We start from the raw sequence: 24,427 nt of genomic DNA, 5'->3' as shown, positions 1-24,427 counted from the left end.
ATATAGTATATTTAAAGACCTCGACTTCTTTATAATTACTAGAAGTATAGTCTTCTTTATCTACGGTATCTTAGCGCTAAGAACTCGTTAAATCTAGTAACTCGTCGTTAGTATCTAGCTTTTCCGGACTATTACTTAATAGTAGCAGCTCTTTACGTCGTTATCTCTTAGCGGTAGCGGCTTTAAGGGCTTCCTTCTTCTTCGTAGTAAGCTTATATAGTCGCTTCGAGGCTCTTAGTATACTAGCGTAGTAATAGAATATACGAGAGGGTGCTAAAATAGCTAGCTCTTAACCTTAAGGCTTACTAGGAGGTTGTAAACAGATAGAGGCAAGAAAGGCTTTCGTACCGGATCGTATTCTATACCTAATTTGTATAGTACGGCAGATACTCGGCAAAGACATAGACACGCGCTAATTTCTATCCCTCCGATTGTATAGCGCGACTTATTAAATAGTATAATAATAGAGCGACGAGCTTACTTCTATAATTAACCTTCCCCTCTATATAATTATCTATCTTAACTCTTTTATAATATAGCGACAGTGGATCTACTATACGAAGCTACTATCCGATCCTTAAGCGACTTTTAGCAACACAACACCTCTGCAAAAGGACAACACCTAAGCAAAAGAAGATGACCCCTCCGAGATTCGAACCCGGGTTACTCTAGCATGAAAGAGACATTCTCGATCGAGCATAACGCAAGTACATGGATTGTAACCGCTCTCGGATACCCTAAGCAGTGCTACCTCCGGCCTTGGGAAGTCTCTACGAGTGATGCAGCGACAAGGCTAGAGGTATATAACTGCTCGATAGGCGATCTTCGAGCGGTCACGCTCCGTTGCTGTACCGCAGAGCGTAATTAACCACTATACCAAAGGGCCTGATTAGATAACAGTAGAGCTATGTAGTGCCTACATTAATGTTCCTTATCTACGGCAATGTCGACAAGTTGAACAAGTCCTATAGCCCTAAGGGGATTGGGGGATTGGGTTAAGGAACTTAGCCTAGGCAGCTCCGGCTGTTACCTTAATCGCCCTACACAATAGGCCGATGTCCGTCTATCTCGCCTCATTGATCGTCTGGGCCTATCAGCGAGCTTCGAGCCTGCACATATCTGGAACATACAATCAGCCCAGTATGACGCATGGTCATGATGAGAGAGAATTATGTGGTCGATATCTCAGCACATGTGCTAGTATCGAGGATCCCGCACGATTGCTACCCCTGCTTTCGTCTCACGGCTGTGCGGCTCTCTTGGCGGTGGTATCGCATGACTTTTCCAATGGCGAGACTGAACTTCTGATCGAGGCGGCGAGACGTCTACAGAACTGTCGAGATATGCTGATCACGAACATCACCAGTCGTATAGCGGGATAGATGGACCGCACGGCAAAGGTGTAGATGTGGCAGCCGTAGAGTAGAGTTTATGCAGACCCACAGGTGACCCCCAAACCTAGTGATGGAGTCCACCATCCAGTGTATGGTGTATACAACGTGTAATACACTATGTATACAGGGGTTGGAAATGAAGGTGCTGTGTACACCCATAGGGCCCATAATTATAGGTTATTAGTGCCAATTGGGGTCGCTGCCGGCGGCTACTAGTAACCGGCCGCTATGCTAGCAGTCGCACTATATTAGCTAGAGTCGCTGCCTACGAGAGGTGTTATATTTATACTGCTAGACTTCGCGTCTTGTCGCGTTGCTATCGTGTTTGCTATACAAAATGCGACGAGGTAGAAAGGCTAGAGATATAGCAAAGGTACGACGGCTAGGTAACAAGAAAATTAGATAAGGAAGAGCTATATCTTTAGTAGAACGAAAATAGCGCAGAGTATATAGTTATAGAGGATATAATAGACTATTTTGTATATAGAATTCCTCCTCTTTCTATAGCAGACTGCCTATTAGATTCTATCTCTTATATAGACCTATTTCTATCGATTTCTATCTACTATATCTAACAACTTGTCTTCTAGCTAATAACAACCCTTCGTTGCTAATAAGCGTAGGTATATTAAGGACGCCTATTAGTCTCTCGTTACTCGAGAGGTGCTTCTTAGCAAGACATACCCTATAGTAACTTATCGCTTCTATAGTAACTTATAGACTTTAAACGCGAGGAATCGTATAGTCTAGTACCTAAAGAAGTACAAGTTATTGCTAGAAGAATAGTAGAGTAAATACTAGCCTTACCTTATTGCCGATAATCTAGATATTAAGTTAGCAAGCGACCTTCTAGATAGTAACGGAGATAAGCTACTATATCGACCTAAGCTATAGCAAACGACTCTTATTATCGGCAATAATAGCTACGTCGACGTTATAACTCCTAAAGAGTATAAGAAGGCTTTAAAGGGGGTTGCTAAGTAGGTGTTTGCCTCTAGTAACTAGCTAAGTATTACTAAGCATCTAACGTTCCTTACTTAGTTAAAGAGCCTAAGACTAGCATTTAAACCTCCGACTCGCTAGTAGCTTATATATAAGTATCTACCTCGTATTTACGAGGAGTTAAAAGAGGAGATAGAAGCTAATATCTCTAAGAGCTACCGGATTACCTTTATAACTAATAGGTAGACTAATAATAGTAGGAGGTCGAATACTAACTATCTAGCGGTTACGCCTCGGGCGGTATACTTCGTCGGTTCTAAGAAAGTCGGCGCTTATTATAGTACCGCGGAAAATTATACTAAAGGCCTTTAGAAGGCTATAGAGCTATATAGCGACAAGGTCGTCGCTCTAACTGCTAATAATGCGAATGTTATATCGGCGGTAGCGAAATTAGTATATCGAAGATTAAAGGTAGAAGGTCGCCTCTTATTAGACCGCCGATAGCCCGCTAACGGACCTTCCCTCCTGTCTTATCTGCGCTTATCTATTAGGCTGTTAGATACGCTAACCCTAAATAGGTTAGCCTTTACAAACCTAAAAGTATTACAATTAAGGTGCTGTTCTTATAAAGTTAAACTTCTTATAGACGACATTTACTAATACTATACTATCGACGAGTTCTTTACGCGCCTACTAGCGGTATCTAACTACTTTAAGAACACCCTCCTACTATTCGAACTGCTATTAGACATTAGTAAGGGCAAGGTGCGGCGTTTTTAGTTACTAGGAGAGACCCGCTAGTAGGGCAAGCTATACTACGCAAAGGCAGTCTTCGAGAACCGTAACTATATTTAAGAGCTCCGCGTATAAGAATACCGCCTGCTAGAAGGCTAGAATAAGGCAAGTGCCTCTTAGAGGTTAGCTTAGTAGACGGTCTGCTAGATTACTAAGCGTAGCGACTTCTAGAAGCAATTAGATAACTATATTAAGCTAATAGAGCCCTTCCTTTAAGTTACTATCTCTCTCGAAGCCGATAAACTACTACTATCTTACGTCTACGGTTGCTTTAAGTAGCTCTATAACACCTCCTAGAACAACCTATTTATTAGTAATAAAGAGCTCGAAGAAATAATCGATATGCGATATAAAGAGCTATATAGGCCTATTATACTAATTGCCTATCTTGCTAACGCAAAGGAGCGACAGCACCCTTAGCGATAGAACATTATTGTCGGTCTAGAAGAGTTAACCGCCTATACAGACTTCTTAACTATATACTGCTGCTACTAAGGCTATAGTAGTATACTGCCTAGTTACGAGTATATACCTAAGTCTCGCTTAGAGATTAAGACTCGCGTAGTAAGCCTCCTTGCTAATCTCTTTACCTTACGTAACCGCGGAGGTGTCTTTACTAATTCTATTATATAGGCTTCTACGAAGGTAATAACTCCGTTATAGTAGTAGCACAACCTTATTAAAGACTACTTTCCGGAGCTGTCTATATTATATATACTTATACTATCTATCTATCTAACAACTAGCGCTACCGAGCGCAACTAGTCGGCTTATAGCTTTATTATTAACCTCCGCCGCAATCGACTATCCTTAGAGGTCGTAGAGATACTAGTCTATTACTATTAGAACCTCCGGATTAAGTACAAGATTAAGGACGGCTTACTAGACGACGACAACTTCGACTTACTATAAGATATACTACGAGAGCTATATAAGAAACAACTATCTTAGAGTCTATAGGAAGCCGAGGCTATTAACTAAGGCTTCGATATATAGTCGCAGAGTCTATTATATATAGAAGGCAGCGACGACGAAGGTTACAAAGTAGCCGCCGAAGAAGCCGCAATAGCACTTCTATAGGCAGCAACAACTTAGCCTATTTAGTAGTCCCTTTAGTCTACTATATAGCATACTATTTAGTACTGCAAGCATCGTTATCTCCTTTTGTATATAGACTTATATACCAAACCAGCCTCGGTTAGTGCCATTTGTATATACCCGGTATACACCTGTATAATATATGGTGTATACAGGGGCGATTCTTAATCTACGGTGGATTCACATCCCTACCCAAACCTGGCTCCCACCTCCACACAGCGCAGCCCGAAGATGGCCCGTCCTAGAGACTTTCCCCCATGGACGACCCAATGAAGTGGTGGAGTGACCCTCGCACTAAATCGATCGGTTGCATGTTTGTCAAAAGCCGCAGCCAAGCAAGGACTTCCTCGATTCATACACTCCAGAACATGACCACCGATTTTTAAATCTCAACAGCAATGGCCAAGATCAAGACCGTAGAACGCTTTCGAGTGAAGCCAAGATGGCTCTTCGTCAAGATCACCGATGAAGATGGAGGCGTAGGCTGGGGCGAAGGCACACTCGAGGGCCACGACCTCGCAGTTGAGGGAGCAATTGACGAGATAATCGTTCGAATCGTTGGACTGGAAGCGAAGTAAGCAATTCCCACATATCTGATACTTGATGTACCGCTAATGATTGTTTCTCCCAGCAACATCGAACACATCTGGCAACTCATCTGGCGCCTAGGCTTCTACCGCGGTGGTCCGGTCTTCATGTCCGCATTATCTGGCATCGACATAGCACTGTGGGACCTCAAAGCACGTCGTCTCAACGTACCTTTGTACGACCTCCTCGGCGGCCTCGTCCGGAACAAATGCCAAGTCTACTGCTGGATTGGCGGTGATCGGCCTTCCGACATAGCTACCGCAGCTCAAGCCCGAAAAGACCAAGGCTTGACTTGTGTAAAAATGAACGCCACTGAAGACGTCAACTGGCTGGATTTCCCTTCAGTCCTAGACTCCACCGTGGAGAGGCTCAAGGTCGTGAAATCTCTGGGTCTCAACGCCGGCTTGGACTTCCATGGCCGTCTCCATAAACCTATGGCAAAGCAATTGGCAAAAGCATTAGAACCGCACCGACCACTTTTCATCGAAGAACCTCTCCTGGTCGAACACCCGGAAGCTCTCAAACAGCTTAGCAATCAAACGACAATTCCCATCGCGCTGGGTGAACGTCTCTACACTCGTTGGGACGCCAAACCTTTCCTCGAAAACTCCTTGATCGACATCCTCCAACCCGACATCGCTCACGCAGGAGGAATCAGCGAGACGAAACGTCTGGCTCAACTGGCAGAAACCTACGATGTAGCTATCGCTCCGCACTGTCCCCTGGGCCCCATCGCATTCGCAGCTTCTCTGCACGTAGGATTGACGACGCCGAATTTCGTGATTTTGGAGATGAGTTTGGGGATGCATTACAATACTGAGAGTGATGGTGGGGAGTATGATTTGAACACTTATCTCAAGGATCGGAGTGTTTTTGGTATTCAAGAGGGTGGGTATGTGGATGCGCCGAAAGGTCCGGGGTTGGGGATCGAGGTTGATGAGGAGTTGATTCGGAAGATTAGTGCGGAGACGCTGCCGTGGCAGTGCAAGGAGTTTTATGGGCCTGATGGGTCGATTCGAGAGTGGTAGTTTGGAGTCACAATTGAGGAGGGTGTGGCGGCTTGTAGTTTTTGGTCTTGTTTCAAATGGACATGAATGCTTCTTTGATAGCGGCTTTACTGCATGCAGGTGGCACGGAGTTCGTCTTCACGCAGAAGCGAGGCAGAGAGAGCTAACAAAAGGTTGCATAGATTCTCGAGAGCTCATCATAGCGAAGCTGCGCACCAACCCGGCCGTCTTACCGTCCACATGCATGAAGCTCGAGCCAACGTCAAACGTCCCGCCTGCCTCTCACGTTGGCTCGAGACTCTTTTCCAACATTTTCTGCAAGCTTCATCAGCCCCTTTACCATGCCGCGACACATCACAATGTCGCCCGCCAACCTCGAAGTCGACATGGAAGACGCTCTACCAAGCCGCCGAATGAACGGTGAAGAGCACGCCTACAATCCTTTGCGCTACCCGGCGGACGTCGACGACGCAGCTTCTTCCGATGATTCAGTCAGACCTTTTGCCGGCAGACATCCCCGAGCCCCCCAGCCACACTCCTTTCAACAACAACAGCAACAGCGCTTCTCGCGCGCCTGTGCCACCATCATCGCACACTGGCGTCACGATCTCCTCCGTCTCCTCCCGAAGAATTTGCTGCCAACGAAACCCGCCACACGGAAACGGCGCCGGCTCATGAAGTTCGAGGCGTGGCAAAGAAATTTGGTCTTTGACCTGGCCGAGTTGGCGAAAATGGAACCCGACGTCGAACTTGCGGTGGAGTCGGTCTGATCTTGCTCTCCGAATGCGCTGGCTGCCGCTGACCGTTGATAGGTATCTCGTCAGGATCAATGCGCAGCGTCTACGGGAGAATCCGAATCGTAGGAACGAGAGGTTGAAGAGCGAGGATGTTAAGCAGGCGATCGGAATCCTGCAGAGGATGGCGGACTCGGAGGAGGAGGAGGAGGAGGAGAAGGAAAGTGCTGCGACGAATGTTGGTGCCATGATGGCCCAGGTCGAAGCCATTACGGAGATGCCAGTGCGCGTAAAGTCGAAGTCGGTTGGAGGAGAGGAGCTCGATGGAGGAGAGGAGCTGGTGCTTCCGATCGTCGGTGGACGCCGCTAGTTTGCGGAATGTGACTAGCAGCTTGGTGCATACGAGAAAACAGGTGCAAGATCCTGCGAACTTGAGAGATCTGATGCGAATTGAAGGCGTAGGATATCCCAGTTGGCTTTTTGAAGACTATGCAAAATCCACTTCTTGTTTCCAATGATCCGCCTTTCCTCCCGATTCGATCTCGCAATTGATGCAATGCCACGGTGTCGGGTTATGTCTTGATCTCTGTATCAGGAACACCTCTGTTTCGACATTTGCATTCATTGCTGGTGCTTCCTGCACTCCAAAGGTTTGTTTCATTGCCTCTTGTTTCGGATTTGGGTCGACACATGTATAGTCCCACTGCAGAGCTGGTAGCAGAGTGAAGATTTGTGAACAATCCAGTCTTCCCGCTCACAAGTCATTGCTTCGACGATATCGAGCACTCTGTACATGCCGGTGACATCTGGACTTAGCACTCATCGTCGCCGCCGTGATCGCAGGCAACTCATGTAACATTTCTCCTAAAATGCGAAGCCTCCTCACTCATTATAAGTGAGCACAGGATAATTCACCTGTCTCTGAAACGCCCGCAGCACCTCCTTCCCAGGATGCTTCTCCGCAGCGTCCAGTTCAAGTCTAATCATCTGCTTCCAAAGCTCTTGCGTGTCTGCCTCCAGATCTCGTCCCCTTAAAGGGAGATCTCTTCGCCAGGCGGTGATGAGACGATCAAGCATGATGATAGTAATCAAACAGAGCCCAAGCAGATCGACTTCTTTCGGCGAGGTCTTCCTGTTGTTCACAAATTGCTGCTCGCTTCGCAGTATGAAGGCTTTGAGACGACAACGCAACTCATGAGCTCTGGCCAGAAGAGGGAGGCGAATGGACCATTCGATCGCAATGTTGTCAATAAAGGCTCTATGGGCGTCTGCAAACACTAAGCGGAGATTTCCTTCGTCGTGGAGCTTTGCCATTGCCGCTGCGCCTGCTACGTGTTGTAGCCAAGACTCATTGCTCGTTGAGTCCAGCATCTCGTAGATGGCAAGAAGTTGCGTGGCGGCAAGCATGTCCAGTCTATCGTGCAAAGCTGGATCAGCAACGCCAGATCGCAAAAGGTGTAGGGCTTCGGTGTAGCAAAGTAGCATTTTCTGTTCCAGACCTACGCCTGTCACGACTTGCCGAACTTTTGAGACAACGCAGGCAATCGCGCTATCCAGGTAGGACTTCTCCCTATCGAAGCGGAGGCCGCGGAGACTGAGCACCATTGGCGACATCGGAGAGCATCCATAGTCCGGACGGGATCATTAGTGATCATCTGTGCGGCCCTGCGACGGATGTGGAATGCGGCTACTCGCAGCACATCTTCAAAGTTGACATTCGGTGGCAGGGAAACGCGCCCTGGGGTGAAGTCCACGGACATGAAGCGTATAGGAGCAGGCAGATTCTCGGAAAGCGCCACAGCCTGAGAGCTGTCGAGGAAAGGAAGATGGTCTTGCTCGTTGAGCTTCAACTTCTTGGGAGGAGCTTCGCGCTCCGTCGGCATAGTAGTACGCTTTAGATCCAATGAGAATGTACCGAAAAAGCCTTTTTGATGAGCGACAGGTCCATTGATTCTTCTTGCGCTTTCAGCTCGCGCGTGGTTGCGAGCATTGCGTCCCGATGGCACATAAGGGCTTGAAGATGTGAGAAAAATCAGTGGGAGTGCGCGAGAGCCTGTTACCATTGTCGCTGCTGTTCACTTGAGCGTGCCGGACGAAGCTCCAACCTCGACGAATACGCTCCGCGCAGACATTCCAGATCGAAGTCCAATATTTTGACTTGCTTGGCAGAGAGCAGAGTTGTGAAGTTGAGGGTAAGTTCACCTCTGCTGACGAATCCTTCAGGCCCAAAGTGGCATGGTCAACAAGCACATTATCAGGCCTCACTCTACTCACGTGCGTGAGATGTTCTCTGATTTTAGCTTCAGCGCGAGGCACTAGATGTCCAACCAGACACACCTGTTAGGGCATGTAGCCTGAGAGTGGATGCATGTGAGTACCTGATATGCCTTGCAATCAAGACCTCCAAGTCTGCGTAAAGCCATGCAACTTATCAATCAAAACAGGTCCCCAAGCACCCATCTCCTTCTCAATCATCTGAGCAAAGAAACGCACAGCTTCCTCCTCTCCCACATCTAACTTAAATCGCTCCTCAACTTTACGCACGGCTTGCTCGCCAGGAAATATAGCAAGACCAGGTATAGCTGCATCCTGCATCAGCGCAAAGAGGTTAAGAATGAGAGAACTCTGTCTCCTCAAAGTGGTGTACGCAGTGAAGCAGTATTGCCGAAACGTCTCGAACTGGCTTTCAGGATTGTTTGGTGTACCGCCTGTCATGCCGTCCACCATTTCTCGCGACAGCTTCATAAGTGGCGCCATGGGTTTCGGATCTCTGCCAAGGATATAGCCGAAATCGATGTGCAGGAAATGGCCGTCTTCTGTGATGAGCAAGTTGTCGAGATGTCGGTCGCCGACGCCGAGGAGGTAGGTGACGACGCAGTAGCCTGCGACAGACTTTACATAGTTGTCCATGGCATCTTTTCGCACGCCAAGGACTGCCGGGGCATCGGCCACAGGTGGATTGTGAGCTCGAAGGAAGCCTAGTATGGAGCCTTTGTATTGTGGGTTCTGAAGGATCGAAGAGACAGGTTGCGAGGGTATGAATTGAACTGCACCAGCAAGAATAGATGTCGCAAGGACCCGGAATGGCGTGAGCTTGAGATCGAGGTTCTCTTTGCGAAGAAGACGGTCCATGAGAGCGATGATCTGAATGACAAGCTGATCCTGTCGAAGATCGTCGCCCGTCTTGAAGATCAGAGGATAGGTTTCACCAGTGTCGGTTCTGAATTTGAGCAGCAGAGGCAAAAGCGACGACTTGAATACGTTGCAGTCATCTGAAATGATGCCGATTGCCCTCACCTCTGGATCAAGAGGTAGAGGCAGCGGGGGATCAAAATGCAGAAGCTCATTTCTCGGGTCGGCAAGCATCTTCTTGAGTGAGTCGATCTTTCGCAGACGATCTCCCTTGCCAGTACGAATATCCTTGCTGATCTTGCTGAGCACTGTGATGAGCTCGCCTTGGCGCAGCAGAATGTTACGTCGCACTTTGCCCTCGGGTGATGTATCGAGCTCCTTCATGAAGTCGAACTCAACACGTGCGAAAAGCTTCTTGTTCTTCGAAGCTTGTAACTGGTCGTCGTCCAGATCCAGCTCAACCATGAGATACCAGTGCAGGTAATTGCCAAGTTTCAGATTAGCTGCTGAGCGGGCAATTAGGAATGAAGCGAGCGATGAATCTGCGTCATCGTCCTCTCGCACGCGCTGCTGATTCTCGAATTTCAGGGCTTGAACAAGTTGCAGCAGATAAGAGAGCAGCTCCTCATCATCAGCCTTGCGGAGCCTGTGTACGGCATACGCACGAACAGATGGATGCCGTACACCCGGGCCCAGCAACTCAAGTGCATCATCGATGTCGATGTCGACCCATTTGGGGAGCAGTGCAATGGCTTGCCTGCTTTCCGCAGGTTCTAGCCAATTTACTGACTTGATAAGTTTTGTGAGAGCACGTTTATCGCGTGTCAGATGGTGACGGAAGCGCCATATTTCATCCTTCTCTTTGTCGCTGAGTTCCACTGTGGGGCCATACGACATTATCCGATTCAAGAAGTCTCGCATCTTGGGATTTGGCTTCAAATCCCGGTCCATAGCATTACGCTGACCGCGAATGAGTCGTCGATGCTTCTGCTCAGCAGGATTGTCTGCATATCCAATTTCGGGATCGTAGATGCCAACCAGTCTTCCGGCACCATCGGTGTCATTCAGGGCTTCGGAATGAATGCCTGGACCAAGCTGTACTTCAGGGGGAGGCTTGAAGTTGACGCCGTTCGCTGTTTGCGTATCTGGTGTCTTAATGGACGATATCGGAGGAGGTGGGTATTCGTGGTCGGTGAAGACGATGGCGTGGTCGAAGCGAGGGAACTCGATGTAGAGGAAGAAGCTGCCATCATCATGATCTGCATCACCGTCGGCACATTGCGGATCGCTGCTGTGTTCGCCGTTCGTCTCGCCAATGGTCTGGCGCGTAGGCCTCGAGGAATCCCGGATCTGCTGTCGTTCGAGCTTTTCGACTTGTCGAAAGACCATTTGGTCCAGCCATCTGTTCTCTGGAATCTCGCCCATTTCATGCTTTTTCATGAGCGATACCAGACGCTCAAGTTCGGCATCTCGGCGACTTTGCTTCTCATCAACAATCACAGGCTCTTCCTGCTGACCACATCTGCCTCGCTTTCTCAGTTCTTGCCAGGGTGTTGTGGTATCTGAGAAGCCATCTGCTGCCTTATGTCGCCATATCTTGCACTTCTGCCTTCCTGTTCTCAACGTAGCATCTTCGTCGAACAGCGGAATAGTCGTGCCTCCAAACGGGATGTGGTGACTTGAGTGCGCACCTTTCGGGTTGAGAGGCGATACATCCCAAAGTGTGATGGCGAGCTGGGTATTGACAGGCAATGTACTGTAGTTCAAAGGCAATGACAGCCACTGGTTCCATACTCTGCCATGCTTAAAGTGCTTGTACGGTGTTTGAGAGTGGACAGTCAGCGGCTTCGAGTCTGCAAACGGCTGGACAGTCACATAGAGCTCGGAATGAGAGCTGAGATTGCTGCCTCGGTGTCGCAAGTCTGGTCGTTTGAGGAGGACGGAGTATGGGAGGGGCTTCTCGTCGCCTTCAAGTCGGTTCCTACCAAATCTCAGCATAAGTCTACGCCATGCCATGCCACGACACTGCTTGCGAAGATGAACGCACACCTTCACGCCGACTGGTATGTGCAGCTCGGAGGAGCTGGCGAACGTGAACGGCTCCATCCCATTGTCGTCGCCCCGTCATCATCTAGGGAAAGGTGTCAAGGAGTTCGTGATACGTCTCGCAGACACAGACACAATGAGCAAACGTGGAAATGATCAGATGTCTTGGGTTCTACTCCACGTGATAGTCATGGGAGCTTGGGCCACGTCGCGAGTTGAAGCGAAGTGAATCGTCGGCGCGTCTCCAAACTTTCCTTTCCCACGCCGAGAGCTTCAAGGGGCAGACAACAACTCTCTCACGCTTCAACCTCAACCTCACACCAGAACTCACTTCTCGACGTGTCGCGACTGAGTTTTTCACCTCTATTATTGATATATTGCGGTGACTCCCATGAACTGAGGCCTGGCACGTCGTTAGTCTCCGCGACGCTCTCGGCCTGAGGAGACACATTGCGGCACCTCTCCCTTTCCCAACAACGCAGCGGCACAGTGAAGTAGCTGTAGTCCAATTATGAGCCATGGCGCGTCTCAATAATAGACCTTCGACAGTCGCCGGCTCGCGCGCAGGCACGGAGACGCCCGATCCGAGTCAAGCATCAGACCAAGAGAATTGCGATCCCAGACCGCGTCGAGATAAGGGCAAAGGGCGCGCGATCGAGCCCAGAACGAGCCTGCCAACGCCTTCTTCAAACGACACCGATCAGTCGCGTGGTCAGAAGCGCAAACGCGTCACAATGGCCACCCAAGAGGAGGATCTAGACGACGACGAGGATCCAGAGGCTGCCAAATTCAAGAAATACTACGATCCAAATCAAGATGCGGATACACGAAGGCAGATTAAGCGGAAGTCGCGTGCCCTCCAGCGCGAATTCAATGGTGCGTATTCCGTGCTATGCAGCGCTGGACTCTCTTTAATGCTATGATACAGAAAATCGCGACGATTACCTCAGAAGCCATGGCACAGAACTCCAGGATACCCTCAATCGCGCGAATCAGAACTTCAAGAATATCAAGCAGACCGGCGATGCTATGCTCGATTCAAGACTGCTGGTCGATGTCTCAGGACTGGCCGTGAAGAAGGCTCAGAGCATGGTGCTTGGCGATAATAGCACCGGCTTAGACGTAGACGAATTCATCACGAAATGCGTCCACTTCATGCGCAATGGAGGCATGGACAACGGCGACGCGCCGCGAACACAGACACAACGACAGAGACAGGAAGAGGACGATGAGGATAATGACGAACCTTTAGACTGGGAAGTCATCGGCCGCCATGCCTGCTTTCCCTACAACTCCCGTCCGCCATGCCCGACATTCCTGCTAGGGCCGCTATCGGTCCAGAAGAGGGTGCGTGTGTTGACGCAACGACGAGCGCGTCAGACTCAGGACAGAAATGCCCAGGAGTCGAGACCGGAAACGCTGGCCAAGGAAGATCTTTCAGCACCTGATCAAAATGCTCTGACTCAGCAATGCGAAAATATCAGACACCTCCTTCGCCGTCATTGCAAGAGAGCGAGCACGGCAGCCGAGCGCATTGAGTCCGAGGAAGGTCAGATGGACGCCAAGCGAGCCAAAGAATTCTGCAAGAAATACAGAGTCACATCAACCGGTTCGCCTTCGCTCTTTGACTTTGTCGTCAATCCACACAGCTTTGGCCAGACTGTGGAAAACCTCTTCTACGTCTCGTTCCTGATCAAGGAGGGCAATGCCGGAATCGCGCCAGATGATGATGGGTTGGCGACACTTGGTAAGTTATGAATTTGGAGTGACACGTGACTTATGCTGATTCTTTTCCATAGTCCTCACGACGCCTCGAGATCTGGAGCAACAAAGAGCGGAGAGAACTGTGAAGAATCAATCCGTCTTCTCGATCGACTATTCGACCTGGCAAAATTTGATCAAAGCGTTTGACATCACGCAGCCTTTGATACCTCATCGGGACGATGAACAGCCTACTCAGGTTGGGAGCAGAGGCTGGTATGCCTAGTGATGAAAATCGTGTCCAAAAGCTTTATACCCTGTACTGTCTAATGCACTTTAGCGAGCCCGGCACTGGTGGGCATCTTTGTGAGCTTTGCAGTATATACGATGTACGCAACGAATTGTGGAATTTTGTCTGCACGTTTGAGATCATGACCCTGATCTGCCGTCTGTGTTGAAAGCACTTCGAGAAGCGCATCGACATATTTCAGAGAGCGGAAGTTTGGCCCAGGCTTTGTGCGAGACAATTAAACGTACAGCCAGCATTTCTAAGGGAGCATTGCATGTCAGATCCAGAGCTCTGGAAGTAGATACGGAGTCTTTCAGCTGCAATCCACAACCCTTCGCGATGGCCAATCATGCCGCTCAACTTCTACCGCCAACCTGTACCTTAGGTATTGGCTTGACCCAGCACAAGGCCAGGTTCATACCAATGACCATGACTCCAGTGATCCAAAAACTCTCCGCATAATTCGTGTGATGATATCTAAACACGATAGCGAAAATCACGCCTCCGAGATTTCCCACAGCTCCAACGGTCCCAGACAGCACGCCATTCGCCGAAGGATGGACGTGAGGGACCAAGGCGAAGTTCGCTCCGTTTCCCGCTTCTAGAAATACGGCCGTGCCGGCGACGAGGCCAAACATCATCGACTCTTGCATTGGATCAGTAAGACCAATAGCGATCAAGAAAGCTCCAGATACCACTCCGACGATGACAATCCAGATTTTGGCGCTTGATAGTGGTGAACTCTTTCGAGATCGAAGTCGGCAAACGTTCACGGGCATTTCCAATAAGTTTTCTTTTCAGAGCCAACCACATCCGCAGGCAAGTTAACCCGCGCTTTAGAACTCATGATTCCAGAGATCTTCATGCAAAAAGTTCGCGAGACTGGTATCATATATGTTGAAGCTGTGCAAGCTTGCCCTGCTGAGCGTCTTGGGACGCATAGCTCGAGCCGAACGATGCCAGAGACCATTGGCTTTTGCAGGTCAAGGCTCAACCTCACTTGCCGTTTGCCGGTGTCTCGCCTCGTCAAAGCGCGGTACCGTTGTATGCCTCCTGGCACAAGATCATAGCGATATGGGATAACTCAAGCGAATCGGCGAGCAGAGATCTCGCGGACGTGACGCGGATCGTCAAAGAAGGCGCAACGATGCGATCTAGGAATTCGACGGCATCTGTCCGATTTCTAACAGCGTGCGGGGTCAGACGACCATGAAGAGGGACAATACGACAAGAAAGTGGCGAGAAATAATAGACCACTGCACGCGAGTTGGGCGACAGGAAGATGAGTGAAGTCGGGATCCGTGCGTCTCTTGGCACGCGCTTCAGTGAACATCGAATATTCTACAATGCTTGGCAACCCTATATCAAAAGTTCAAGATGTCAAAATGCCATATCTCGATGACCTCGCAGCGCAACGCAACACAACCAGTTTCACGCAAAAGAGAAGCGCGACACCTGAGAGATTCGAACTCTCGCCTCCGAAGAGACTGGCTTGAGTTGATCGTTTAAAACGATCAGTCCACTTGACGAGGATGTCTAGCAGGCCAGCGCGTTAACCACTCCGCTGCTTTTCATCAGCATTGATCAAGAAACGACGTTGATTTGGGACAACTAACCCAAAGTGCCTTGAAAGACGGGTGTTGAAAGAATTATTAATAATTACAGCGTTGTCTGCGTTGCGGGGGAAGCCGTAGCCGTAGCCGTAGCCGAGCGCGAACCTGGCGCTGTAGGGGCGCCTGCTGCGCTCTCTTACAAACTATCAACAAACAACAGAATACTGAACACACAGCACTACTGTTAGCATCGCAAACTACACAAGCTCTCAGACAGAACATCGGCGCATTAGACAATACTTCTTCTAGCTCGGAATGCCTTCTTACGTTAGCACCCCGCCCGACCTTCCGGCGCTTGCAGACGCATCTCAGATTGTTACCGACAACTTCAGACGCTTTGCCAATCTGCCAGCAGTAGATGGCGGTGCCGCGATCTTGACGGCTGTCAATACTCTGCAGGAGCAGGTACAGCAGATGCAGCAACACATGGCGCAGATGCAGCAGCAGATGCAGCAACACATGGCGCAGATGCAGCAGCAGATGCAGGAGATGGAAACTCGGATACTTACACGTATCTCCTCAAGGTACTATACAGCTATACAGACCCTATTCTATGTTATTCGAGCTAATAGATCTGGAATAGCGATGCCAACAACCTTGCTCGCCTCGCTAATTCACAGCTTACTTCGCCCGAACACGCTCTTATACCGCTACGAAGCATAACCAATACTCTAATCGACAATTTTCCTGCTACGCCAGCCGCAATCGCAACATTCTCGCAAGCAAGTCTAACGAACTTGCTTACAGCATTAGGCGAGGACCCGAATGGAAGCATTGGAGTGAAACGTCAGCGCTTTCGCCGAGCTCTTGGGTTGCAGGAGGAAGCTGTATAATATACTTATACTACGATGAACGACATTCAGTTACGCGCAGAATTGGTAAAGGGACTACAATTATTCGACATTGTATAGTCCGTATAATGGAGCATACGGAAGAGGATCAAATAACCTAGAATGAGCTCTGTGTATACACCGCGTAAGATAATATGCGTCTCAAATTGGCGTAGGATGACACAGAAGACGGACGCGATTTTCCTTACAACTCGAGATCCCCCGTATGAGTAGCTCACACGTTGTAGTCTTGGCGATGTGGACCAATCACCATTTATGGAACGCCCCTCTCGCATCCTTGGCCCAAACCTACTCTCACCACCTGCAAGACGGTCAAATCGACCATTTTGGATCGATCAGTCCGAGCGATTTAGTGACCATCGAGCCCCTACTTCATTATTGCTTGTCTGAAAGCACGAGAGAAACCTCACCAACCTCAGAAACATAGACCGTCGGCGTTGATTCGGCAATTTCTTATGCACAACTTTTCGGACCCCCGAGATGGTCGAAGCAATGTCTACTTTAGAGAACGTTGGCGACAGTGGAGAGAGTGGACCTGCTGCAATACTTACATCAGTAAAGAGTATTCGCTTCCTCAACTCAATACTCTTTCTTTTGGAGAGTCGCTCTGTAACGCTTTTGACATCGCATCTTTTCAGCAGAAACACATACACCCTTTCGCAGCATTGAATGGATCAAATCTTGAGGGAATCGCTCCCTGCTGCTGCTACTCCTCGGAGCTCAGATATGTCAGCAGAAGAACAGGTCACCAAGACACTGCCGTCCAACCTGCCCCAGTCAGTGCCAAGCGCAATAAGAGCTGCTGGCGCAAGCACGACAAAGGTTGAACGACAGACGCCAGTCCATGGTGGCCTCAAACCAGAGCGACCACCTCTCCCACGATTCACAACGAGTCATGAAAACGTCCTTGCTCAGTTCTTCATTGGAGCTCTCGATCAAGGAACGACTAGTACACGTTTTATCGTCTTCGATGGCGTTGGCCAGCCTGTCGCGAGTCACCAGCATGAATTCCAGCAGCACTATCCCGAGTCAGGATGGCACGAACACAATCCGAAAGAGCTAGTTGCGAGCGCAGAAGCATGCATGAAGAAGTGCATCACATCCTTCACAGAGCTTGGACATGAGATCCGCGATATTCGAGCGATTGGTCTCACCAACCAGCGAGAGACTGCGCTTGTATGGGACAACGAAACCGGCGAACCATTGCATAATGCAATCGCATGGCCTGATACTCGAACGAAAGGTCTCGTTCGAGAGTTGAAGCAGAAAGAGACCGAGCTAGGCCTGGACCTCTCTGAAATGACTGGAATGCCACTGTCCACATACCCTTCAGCAGTGAAGTTGGTCTGGCTGCTCCGCCACGTACCAGAGGTGAAGGAGGCATATGATCAAGGACGACTTGCTTTTGGGACTGTCGATACCTGGTTGCTGTACAATCTCAATGGCAAGAAGAAGGAGTACTTCGTGACAGACTCCACCAATGCATCGCGAACGATGTTCATGAATCTACATACTGTCCAATACGATCGAAAGCTTCTGGAATTCTTCGATCTTGACATCGATAAGCTTCATTTACCACGTATCGTGCCTTCCTCGGATCCAGACGCATACGGTCGCGTAGCATCAGGCCCACTCGAGGGCATGCGGATAGCAGGCTGTCTTGGTGACCAGTCAGCAGCTTTGGTCGGGCAGCAAGGATTCACACCAGGCTCAGCCAAGAACACATATGGTACGGGTTGCTTCCTTTTATACAATGTCGGCGAGAAACCAGTCATCTCCAAGCACGGTCTGCTTGCAACAATCGCGTACGATTTCGGGCGTCAGCGAAAACCTGTGTATGCACTTGAAGGATCAATTGCTGTTGCGGGATCAGGCGTCAAATTCCTCATGAACAACCTTGGATTCATTACTCATTCACACAAGATATCCGACCTCGCGGCCACGGTGGAGGATAATGGCGGATGTGTGTTTGTAACGGCATTCTCGGGACTTTTCGCACCATACTGGATCGACGATGCAAAGGGAACGATATTCGGAATCACACAGCATACGCAGCGAGGGCATATAGCGCGAGCCACTCTGGAGGCCACATGCTTCCAAACAAGAGCAATCCTGGACGCTATGGAGATGGATAGCGGGCACAAGCTTTCAAACTTAGCCGTCGACGGAGGCATGTCCAACTCGAATCTCTGCATGCAAGCGCAGGCCAACATCATCGGCATTCCTGTGGACCGTCCTGCCATGTGCGAGACCACAGCACTCGGCGCGGCAATCGCGGCTGGATTCGCTGTCGACGTCTGGAAAGAGTTTGACGAGCTCAAAGCGATCAACCAGAAGGACAGGAGAATTTTTACGCCCGATGTCAGCCCAGAAGTGTCGGAGAAGATGTTCAACAAATGGAGTCGTGCTGTGCAAATGTGTCGCGGCTGGCTTGACGCTGATGAAGGTGGAGGAGATTTCGAATAGGAGTTTCGAGATGTTTTTGTAGATATGCAGACTAGACGTGTATGAGTGATGGATGTATTATCTGATTCAATATGGACCATCTCGCAGGTCATACCTCAACCTCAGGCCGATGTTGTCAGTTGTCAGAAAGCTGTGCCAATTTCGAAATCGTGAGAAGTCGCAGTGAGTATACCATTTTGGGGGTACCTCTGCAAGATGCGCATCTCATCCGATTGGTTCAGCATTTTGATATCCTGGATCCGAGGCGAAGGCTGAGTTCACACACAGTTGCTCTTCTACGCATTCATCAGCTTCTCAACAACGCTGGCCAAACCAGATCTTTCGCGCCCATGTCGCCCCGAAGAACACAAGGTCAATGTCCTCTCGCTATATATAATCGGCGGGCCTCTCCCTCTCACCCACCCCACCGCGCAGCATCTAGCCCCAGGAAAATTTTCTGATATGTCGTGCACCCCCAGCCGCTATGCACGAGCAGCATGGCCGTCGCTCATGCGCAGCGTACAGCGTCAAGCCAATGCCGTACATATTCTAGTGGCAGGCTGTCAAGCAGTCTGGCACTCGTCGTCCATGCATGACAGGACCTCATGATGCATGAAGAGGCCACATCCACAGTTGGTGGGCCGATGGCAGATGCAGGCTTTTCTGCTCCCGATTTGAGATATATCACAAATGGATGTGGCAAGCATACGGATGTTACGCAGGCATCCCAGTGCTTCGGGTCTCTTCTCTCGGCGGCCGTCTCTTTCGACGATACGGATATCCTCTTCACCGATCCATCTCGCAGGTTTGCTGGATGCTCACTGCTTGCCGCTGCAGCAAGCACCGGATGGCGGAATGCAGATTCGTGGGCAGCGAATGCAAGGAATGCAAGATTCGGACCAATGCAGGAAGTGTTGACGTTACAACTTCTTGTCATGCACCAGACCCTCACCGCTCGACATCCCATCGGGCCATCGCAGATCTCCCTGGGCGGGAACGCGTTTCCGGGTTGGAGAGGCGTTACAGCGGCGACCGTGCGAGGGTTTTGTGGCGTGGGAAGTCCTCCAGCAGGCTCCGCCTACGCCTACGCCTACGCCTACGCCAGCTCGACAACCAGCTGGGGTGACATGGCCTGCACGGCTCCGAGATCCTTGACATTCTCTCCAGCACAACGACCTACTCAACTGCATCGTGGCGTCTTTCATCAACACCTACGGGCATTTAGACATGGCAATTGCCCGGGCGGCCGAAGCCTGGACGCTTCTCTATTGAAGTTCAATGTCCCAGCTCAAAACGGGCAAAACAGTGCTGGAAACATGCCGAGTCTCCCAGAGACGTATGATTCGCTGCCAGTGCATCTGAGCCTTGTCGATGGGACAGGCCGGTGCACCCGGATACCCATCCAAGCAGCCGGGCGGCGTCAGCCATCGCAGAGCACGCGGAACATGTGCCTTCTCCAAATCGAATTCTGATATGGCAACCACACGGAGACGAGAACTCGTGTCAGCTTCTGCTTGAGCTCATCTCATCATCATCCAAGCGTGGTTGATGTTCGCAGTTGCCATGGCATGGCTAATATAGCGTGGGGATGGGCAGGCTAGATCCTCCTCGGCATTCTACAAGTCATTTTCCTCACCCAAGACACTACGCTGGGGCAGCGATTAACGAATCGCAAGCTCCATCACCCACGCTGCTATCTTATTCGCGGATACTGCTGGTCTGTCGTCCCGGCCTTCAGCCATCACTCTTTCATGATTTCTTCAGAGGACTACAGTACCCCACTCGTCGACTGTGTAAAGCCGAATTGTGCCGCAGCAAGTCTTCGCATCTTGCATGTCTAGCGGGCTGGAAGGGCTCTGGTAACACATACATAACGTGTAGCCGTAGAATCTATATCATTTACAGTAGGGCCGACGGAGCCCGTGTCGCTGGCAAGCCGATTGTTCAGCTGCCGACTGGGATGGACGCAACCTGCCGGAAGACAATCTGTTTCGACCAGTTTTGTCCGACGGGGACAATCGGATCCTGAGATACATTACAGAGCCTCTTCCAAGATCTCTCCACCGGACAAGCTCCCTCATCAGACCATCGACGCATAGACGCCGACTCATACCGGATAAGGCTACAACACCCCACAGACGTTCACGACCGACGAGCAAAATGTGCGATTACACCAAAGTCGAATACGCCTGCGGTCATCTGAGATACACCGTGCGCGCCTGGTGTGAGTGTCGCGACTTCGATGAATGCAGTTTGATTCTGATCATCTCAAGGCATCAAGTATCAAGAGACCCATAAGCGGTGTCCGGCAAACGTTGTTGCCATCGAATACAGGCTTGACGAGAAGTGCGGTAAGGCTATCAGTGTCATCGCAATTTGGGCGCCCAGGCTTGACTGGTTGCTGACATCGAAACAGGCGACTGCAGAGAGAACACCTCGCCAATGTACACGCTGAAGAAGAAGGCCTCAGTGCTCCCCAAGAAGGAAAATTCGTCGTCGTCCAGGAAGTGATTGCGGCGATGGACTTTGTGCTTGTTTGTTGGATGGTAGTGCGAAATGGCATCAAACCAGTGACCACTTGACAAACAATAGAGGTATTACACGCTTCCGGTCCCATAGTGTCTCATTCATTGCGTGGTCACAATCTCTCCCGTACTGTAGAGTGTAGCTGACCCGGGGACAGGCTGCACCAAGTCGCCCCCGACACACTGGTACGGATCGGAGTTGTACAAGGATAAGCGCATCGATTATTGATCACGCGGCAGACATTGTGCGACGCATAGCAAGCCACTCGTTGAACAATACGCACAGTAGCTTGGCCGGGATCATTTGCGCTCTGGGGGCACCAAGCGAATGGGTCGACGCTGAGTGGAGCAAAGGCGATACCGCGAGGTGATTATCGATGAGCCTAAGCCATCGGAAACAGCCCGCAAGACAGTGCTGCATGAGATCTTCAGAACGAGCGAATGTGGTCTCGATGCGCCGGAGTCTGGCGACGTGCCAGAGATGTATACCTTCTGCCATTGATTCCATAGCACGGAGCATGTGCGCGCTTCTTGACAGGTAGTTGTTCGCGATCTGTCGACTGAGCTATCTGTATCCAGACCTTGGCCTACAGGCGATCATTTTGTGGACTGCGTGCTCCTTCATCACGCTTCATTATCAGCACCGCTGTGGATCGAGACTTAGAGGGAAGGCACGCTCTCGTGCTCCGGTTCTATCCTTCTCATTGCTGACTCCACTCGCGGGCTGAAATCACACTGAAAGCACTGTAGAAGCACGCCGTTCCGTGCTTTCTGTGATATGGACGCAGCCTTCCTCAAGATGTGACCTTCGAAACCTCGGCGAACACTCTCTCATCTTGCCGCGGACAATCGGAATCTCCTGTCGGCCGGAGTCAAGTTATGGCGGCAGGGGACGAAGAGGAGACATCACGCTTGGAACTGCCGGTCCGGTCGCCGTCGTTCGCCATAGTAGGCCTGAGAGAACACCATGTTGGTTGTGATCTTGGTATGATTCCTGTGGGCATGTCCGACCTACTATACAATCCATGCTGTCAATCCTTGCGTTTCAGGGCTGCTGTCAACTCGACGAAGGATCACGCCAGAGCACGCGGGCGACGAATTTTCAACGATGGGAACGACGACAACTTCGTGTTTGGAATAGACAGAGTGGGCCATCTAACATGGAACGCAGCTTTCACGCTCAACGGCGGCCAACTCCGAGATCTACATCTCTCACCTACTTACTGAGCAGAGCACAGACCGATCGTTCGCGCGTGCACGGCTTGAAATTAAATTAGGCTCAGGCCATTGGCGGCGCTCAGGCCAGAGTTCCAACGTCCTTTCTGCAACTGGTCACTCCCCAGTCGAATTTCTTACAAGTACCGAATAGGAGCACTTGGGAACTCTTCCTAATGAACTCTGTTTGTTCCCAGACCCAGTCATCCGGTGCAACCTTCCGCCGCATGGGAGTTCACTCACGTGTGCATCCTGGTTAAAGGGACAAAGGATATGATTTGCTTTGTGCGTTTGACGATACGCAACTCCCAGGAGAGTGCATGAAGGTCCAGCGGGACCGCCAGAACCACAATGTCTGGTTCAACTTACCAAAGGTTAAATATCTGGCTTCAGAGAAGGTGCTTCTCCATCAGCCACTAGGTATGGTGCTGCTGCGAAGGGGCGTACTTGTACAAGATCCACGATGAGATGACACGGTAGCGGAGCTGATCAACGTAAAGTCATTATGCCGAGGGGCAAATCAGGTCTGGTGACGATTTTGGCCGCCAGAAGCACTCGTGGCTCCCGCGGCGACAACCACAGAGCCATCGGCGCGAATTCGCTTCCGGGAGGATGCTTTCCGACAATCGAACGTGCGTTGCTGAAGGACACAACAATACTTGGCATGAGGCATTCGATGACAGACACTTTTGTGACGTGGGATGGCGCTTAGCTAGCTGGAAGGCTGGGTGTGGTGCGCTCGATTCGGTCCCCGAGGATCTGTCTTTTGATTCGCGAGAGTGGCAACAATGTGATCGACTTACGAGCTTCACTGCCCGTTGCATGTGGTTGGATGAGACAGATTGCCGACAGAATGAACATGCCAACTCTCGCGGAACCTGCCTCAGAGGGTTCCTGGATACATTTCATCGATGCAGGTGTACTGGGAGAGCAGTCAATTAGATTGCCTATCGTTATTGGGATTCATGAAGAAGCAAGATCGAGTCTTCTCCAGGATGTTCCAGCCAGACAGGCTCTAATATGATAAAGGTCGGGGAAGTGGTTAGGGCCAGGTTAGAACCACAGACCCGTTCTGCATCAGCTTGAGCATATACTTGCCCCTGCTTCTATTGTATCTGAGAAAGGCGGTGGATGATTACTGGGCAGGCGGATTCGAAGCCGACTCGCCCCTTTCCAGTATCATTCGCCACGACAAGATGAATCATCGCCGATTGCGGCATCTCCTTACTATCCTGGTACGTCTCTTTGTAATCAGTGCCTGCTCTACCAATCTGGAAGCGGTCCTAACTTGCATATGATAGCACAGAATTCTGCATTGACATATAAGCGCACGAGAACATTCACAGCACTTATCGATGGTGTCGACAAGTTCCAACAGAAGAGTCTCTTCTATCTTCCGCTGGCTTCGGCCTTTGCTCGCTCACGGTGAAACAGACTACGTACGCCCCATCATCCCATCCGAACTCTGCGTGGTACAACGCCCGGATGGTATGTACGCGTCGATCAAGCTGACGAGTCATGGCAGGTCCCAATTCAAGTCTCCGCGCGGAAAGGACAAATACTGTCAGTATGTCATTGTCAGTCTTGCTTTCACTCCCATCAAGGATCGCTCAGAGCTCGAACGTGCACGATGGAACGGCTGCTTCAACCTTCAGATTTCGAGGGCGTACTTTTTTCCAGCCAGAGGACTCGCGACAAGAGCAGCTCATTAACTCTCCAGGTCTTGCCGTATGCTGCGTCGGCTTGTCTAATTGCCCGACTCAAAAGGCTTCTTCCAAGCTGTAGTTGGTTCCAGTTCAAGAATGGTTCGAACAAAGCTCAAGAGACACGAGTCATGACTGACTGTCTTCACTTTGCTTCTGCGATTCGAACTGGCTCACGTCTCATTGGTATCGTTATGGGCGTTACAGTACGTCTCAGACATGATGGCAATGCCTTCGCTCGCAGTGATTCGATGGACTGGTCGCAAGTCTTGCCAAAGCACTCACCGTCCTTGGCGGCCCCAGCGGCCCGCTTTGTGTCACATGAAGCTTGCGGTGGAAGCTTCAGGCG

At 50.3% G+C, this 24,427-nt stretch overlaps 11 protein-coding genes across 11 annotated transcripts; 6 read left to right on the top strand and 5 right to left on the bottom strand.

The window, feature by feature from the left end:
* Window positions 1-588: 588 nt before the first annotated feature.
* MYCFIDRAFT_173126 (uncharacterized protein) lies at window positions 589-1,562 on the bottom strand (the record flags this gene model as incomplete). The annotated part of the gene is made up of 7 exons (XM_007926509.1): window positions 589-603; window positions 642-668; window positions 704-770; window positions 838-871; window positions 1,047-1,184; window positions 1,245-1,346; window positions 1,394-1,562. The coding sequence occupies 7 exons, from the start codon at window positions 1,560-1,562 to the stop codon at window positions 589-591; spliced, it is 552 nt and encodes a 183-aa protein (XP_007924700.1).
* Window positions 1,563-4,589: 3,027 nt separating this feature from the next.
* Window positions 4,590-5,928, top strand: MYCFIDRAFT_210779 (uncharacterized protein). Its single transcript, XM_007926508.1, has 2 exons — window positions 4,590-4,803; window positions 4,861-5,928. The coding sequence occupies exons 1-2, from the start codon at window positions 4,628-4,630 to the stop codon at window positions 5,843-5,845; spliced, it is 1,161 nt and encodes a 386-aa protein (XP_007924699.1). The 5' UTR covers window positions 4,590-4,627; the 3' UTR covers window positions 5,846-5,928.
* A 1,512-nt stretch (window positions 5,929-7,440) lies between these two features.
* Window positions 7,441-8,172, bottom strand: MYCFIDRAFT_195229 (uncharacterized protein; the record flags this gene model as incomplete). The annotated part of the gene is made up of 1 exon (XM_007926507.1): window positions 7,441-8,172. The coding sequence occupies one exon, from the start codon at window positions 8,170-8,172 to the stop codon at window positions 7,441-7,443; it is 732 nt and encodes a 243-aa protein (XP_007924698.1).
* A 641-nt stretch (window positions 8,173-8,813) lies between these two features.
* On the bottom strand, window positions 8,814-11,796 carry MYCFIDRAFT_214605 (uncharacterized protein; the record flags this gene model as incomplete). Its single annotated transcript, XM_007926506.1, has 1 exon — window positions 8,814-11,796. One exon carries the CDS (start codon window positions 11,794-11,796, stop codon window positions 8,953-8,955), a length of 2,844 nt encoding a protein of 947 aa, XP_007924697.1. The 3' UTR covers window positions 8,814-8,952.
* Window positions 11,797-12,470: 674 nt separating this feature from the next.
* Window positions 12,471-13,723, top strand: MYCFIDRAFT_134131 (uncharacterized protein; the record flags this gene model as incomplete). The annotated part of the gene is made up of 3 exons (XM_007926505.1): window positions 12,471-12,612; window positions 12,665-13,483; window positions 13,536-13,723. 3 exons carry the CDS (start codon window positions 12,471-12,473, stop codon window positions 13,721-13,723), a joined length of 1,149 nt encoding a protein of 382 aa, XP_007924696.1.
* A 173-nt stretch (window positions 13,724-13,896) lies between these two features.
* MYCFIDRAFT_210778 (uncharacterized protein) lies at window positions 13,897-14,550 on the bottom strand. Its single transcript, XM_007926504.1, has one exon. It carries the CDS (start codon window positions 14,503-14,505, stop codon window positions 14,083-14,085), a length of 423 nt encoding a protein of 140 aa, XP_007924695.1. The 5' UTR covers window positions 14,506-14,550; the 3' UTR covers window positions 13,897-14,082.
* A 712-nt stretch (window positions 14,551-15,262) lies between these two features.
* On the bottom strand, window positions 15,263-15,561 carry MYCFIDRAFT_173121 (uncharacterized protein; the record flags this gene model as incomplete). Its single annotated transcript, XM_007926503.1, has 4 exons — window positions 15,263-15,293; window positions 15,323-15,351; window positions 15,390-15,482; window positions 15,514-15,561. 4 exons carry the CDS (start codon window positions 15,559-15,561, stop codon window positions 15,263-15,265), a joined length of 201 nt encoding a protein of 66 aa, XP_007924694.1.
* A 176-nt stretch (window positions 15,562-15,737) lies between these two features.
* On the top strand, window positions 15,738-16,351 carry MYCFIDRAFT_182243 (uncharacterized protein). Its single transcript, XM_007926502.1, has 2 exons — window positions 15,738-15,863; window positions 15,923-16,351. Exons 1-2 carry the CDS (start codon window positions 15,766-15,768, stop codon window positions 16,170-16,172), a joined length of 348 nt encoding a protein of 115 aa, XP_007924693.1. The 5' UTR covers window positions 15,738-15,765; the 3' UTR covers window positions 16,173-16,351.
* A 565-nt stretch (window positions 16,352-16,916) lies between these two features.
* On the top strand, window positions 16,917-18,656 carry MYCFIDRAFT_133838 (uncharacterized protein; the record flags this gene model as incomplete). The annotated part of the gene is made up of 1 exon (XM_007926501.1): window positions 16,917-18,656. The coding sequence occupies one exon, from the start codon at window positions 16,917-16,919 to the stop codon at window positions 18,654-18,656; it is 1,740 nt and encodes a 579-aa protein (XP_007924692.1).
* Window positions 18,657-20,587: 1,931 nt separating this feature from the next.
* Window positions 20,588-21,216, top strand: MYCFIDRAFT_152346 (uncharacterized protein). Its single transcript, XM_007926500.1, has 3 exons — window positions 20,588-20,859; window positions 20,909-20,986; window positions 21,052-21,216. Exons 1-3 carry the CDS (start codon window positions 20,796-20,798, stop codon window positions 21,144-21,146), a joined length of 237 nt encoding a protein of 78 aa, XP_007924691.1. The 5' UTR covers window positions 20,588-20,795; the 3' UTR covers window positions 21,147-21,216.
* A 1,398-nt stretch (window positions 21,217-22,614) lies between these two features.
* MYCFIDRAFT_210775 (uncharacterized protein) lies at window positions 22,615-23,350 on the top strand. The gene has a single exon (XM_007926499.1). The coding sequence runs from the start codon at window positions 22,988-22,990 to the stop codon at window positions 23,315-23,317; it is 330 nt and encodes a 109-aa protein (XP_007924690.1). The 5' UTR covers window positions 22,615-22,987; the 3' UTR covers window positions 23,318-23,350.
* The last annotated feature ends 1,077 nt before the right edge of the window (window positions 23,351-24,427 follow it).

The sequence above is a fragment of the Pseudocercospora fijiensis genome (assembly GCF_000340215.1).
Source record: "Pseudocercospora fijiensis CIRAD86 unplaced genomic scaffold MYCFIscaffold_3, whole genome shotgun sequence".
Lineage (NCBI taxonomy): Eukaryota > Fungi > Ascomycota > Dothideomycetes > Mycosphaerellales > Mycosphaerellaceae > Pseudocercospora > Pseudocercospora fijiensis.
Note: the sequence above shows the minus strand (reverse complement) of the source record. Positions and strands in the feature narration are given on the sequence as shown.

Coding starts and splice junctions, on each gene's coding strand:
- MYCFIDRAFT_210779 (XM_007926508.1), top strand. CDS start 4,628: ATGGCCAAGATCAAGACCGTAGAACGCTTTCGAGTGAAGCCAAGATGG. Junction 4,804..4,860: donor ATCGTTGGACTGGAAGCGAA/GTAAGCAATTCC, acceptor TGTTTCTCCCAG/CAACATCGAACACATCTGGC.
- MYCFIDRAFT_210778 (XM_007926504.1), bottom strand. CDS start 14,505: ATGCCCGTGAACGTTTGCCGACTTCGATCTCGAAAGAGTTCACCACTA.
- MYCFIDRAFT_182243 (XM_007926502.1), top strand. CDS start 15,766: ATGGCGCAGATGCAGCAGCAGATGCAGCAACACATGGCGCAGATGCAG. Junction 15,864..15,922: donor CTTACACGTATCTCCTCAAG/GTACTATACAGC, acceptor GATCTGGAATAG/CGATGCCAACAACCTTGCTC.
- MYCFIDRAFT_152346 (XM_007926500.1), top strand. CDS start 20,796: ATGTGCGATTACACCAAAGTCGAATACGCCTGCGGTCATCTGAGATAC. Junction 20,860..20,908: donor ATACACCGTGCGCGCCTGGT/GTGAGTGTCGCG, acceptor GATCATCTCAAG/GCATCAAGTATCAAGAGACC. Junction 20,987..21,051: donor CAGGCTTGACGAGAAGTGCG/GTAAGGCTATCA, acceptor ACATCGAAACAG/GCGACTGCAGAGAGAACACC.
- MYCFIDRAFT_210775 (XM_007926499.1), top strand. CDS start 22,988: ATGCTTTCCGACAATCGAACGTGCGTTGCTGAAGGACACAACAATACT.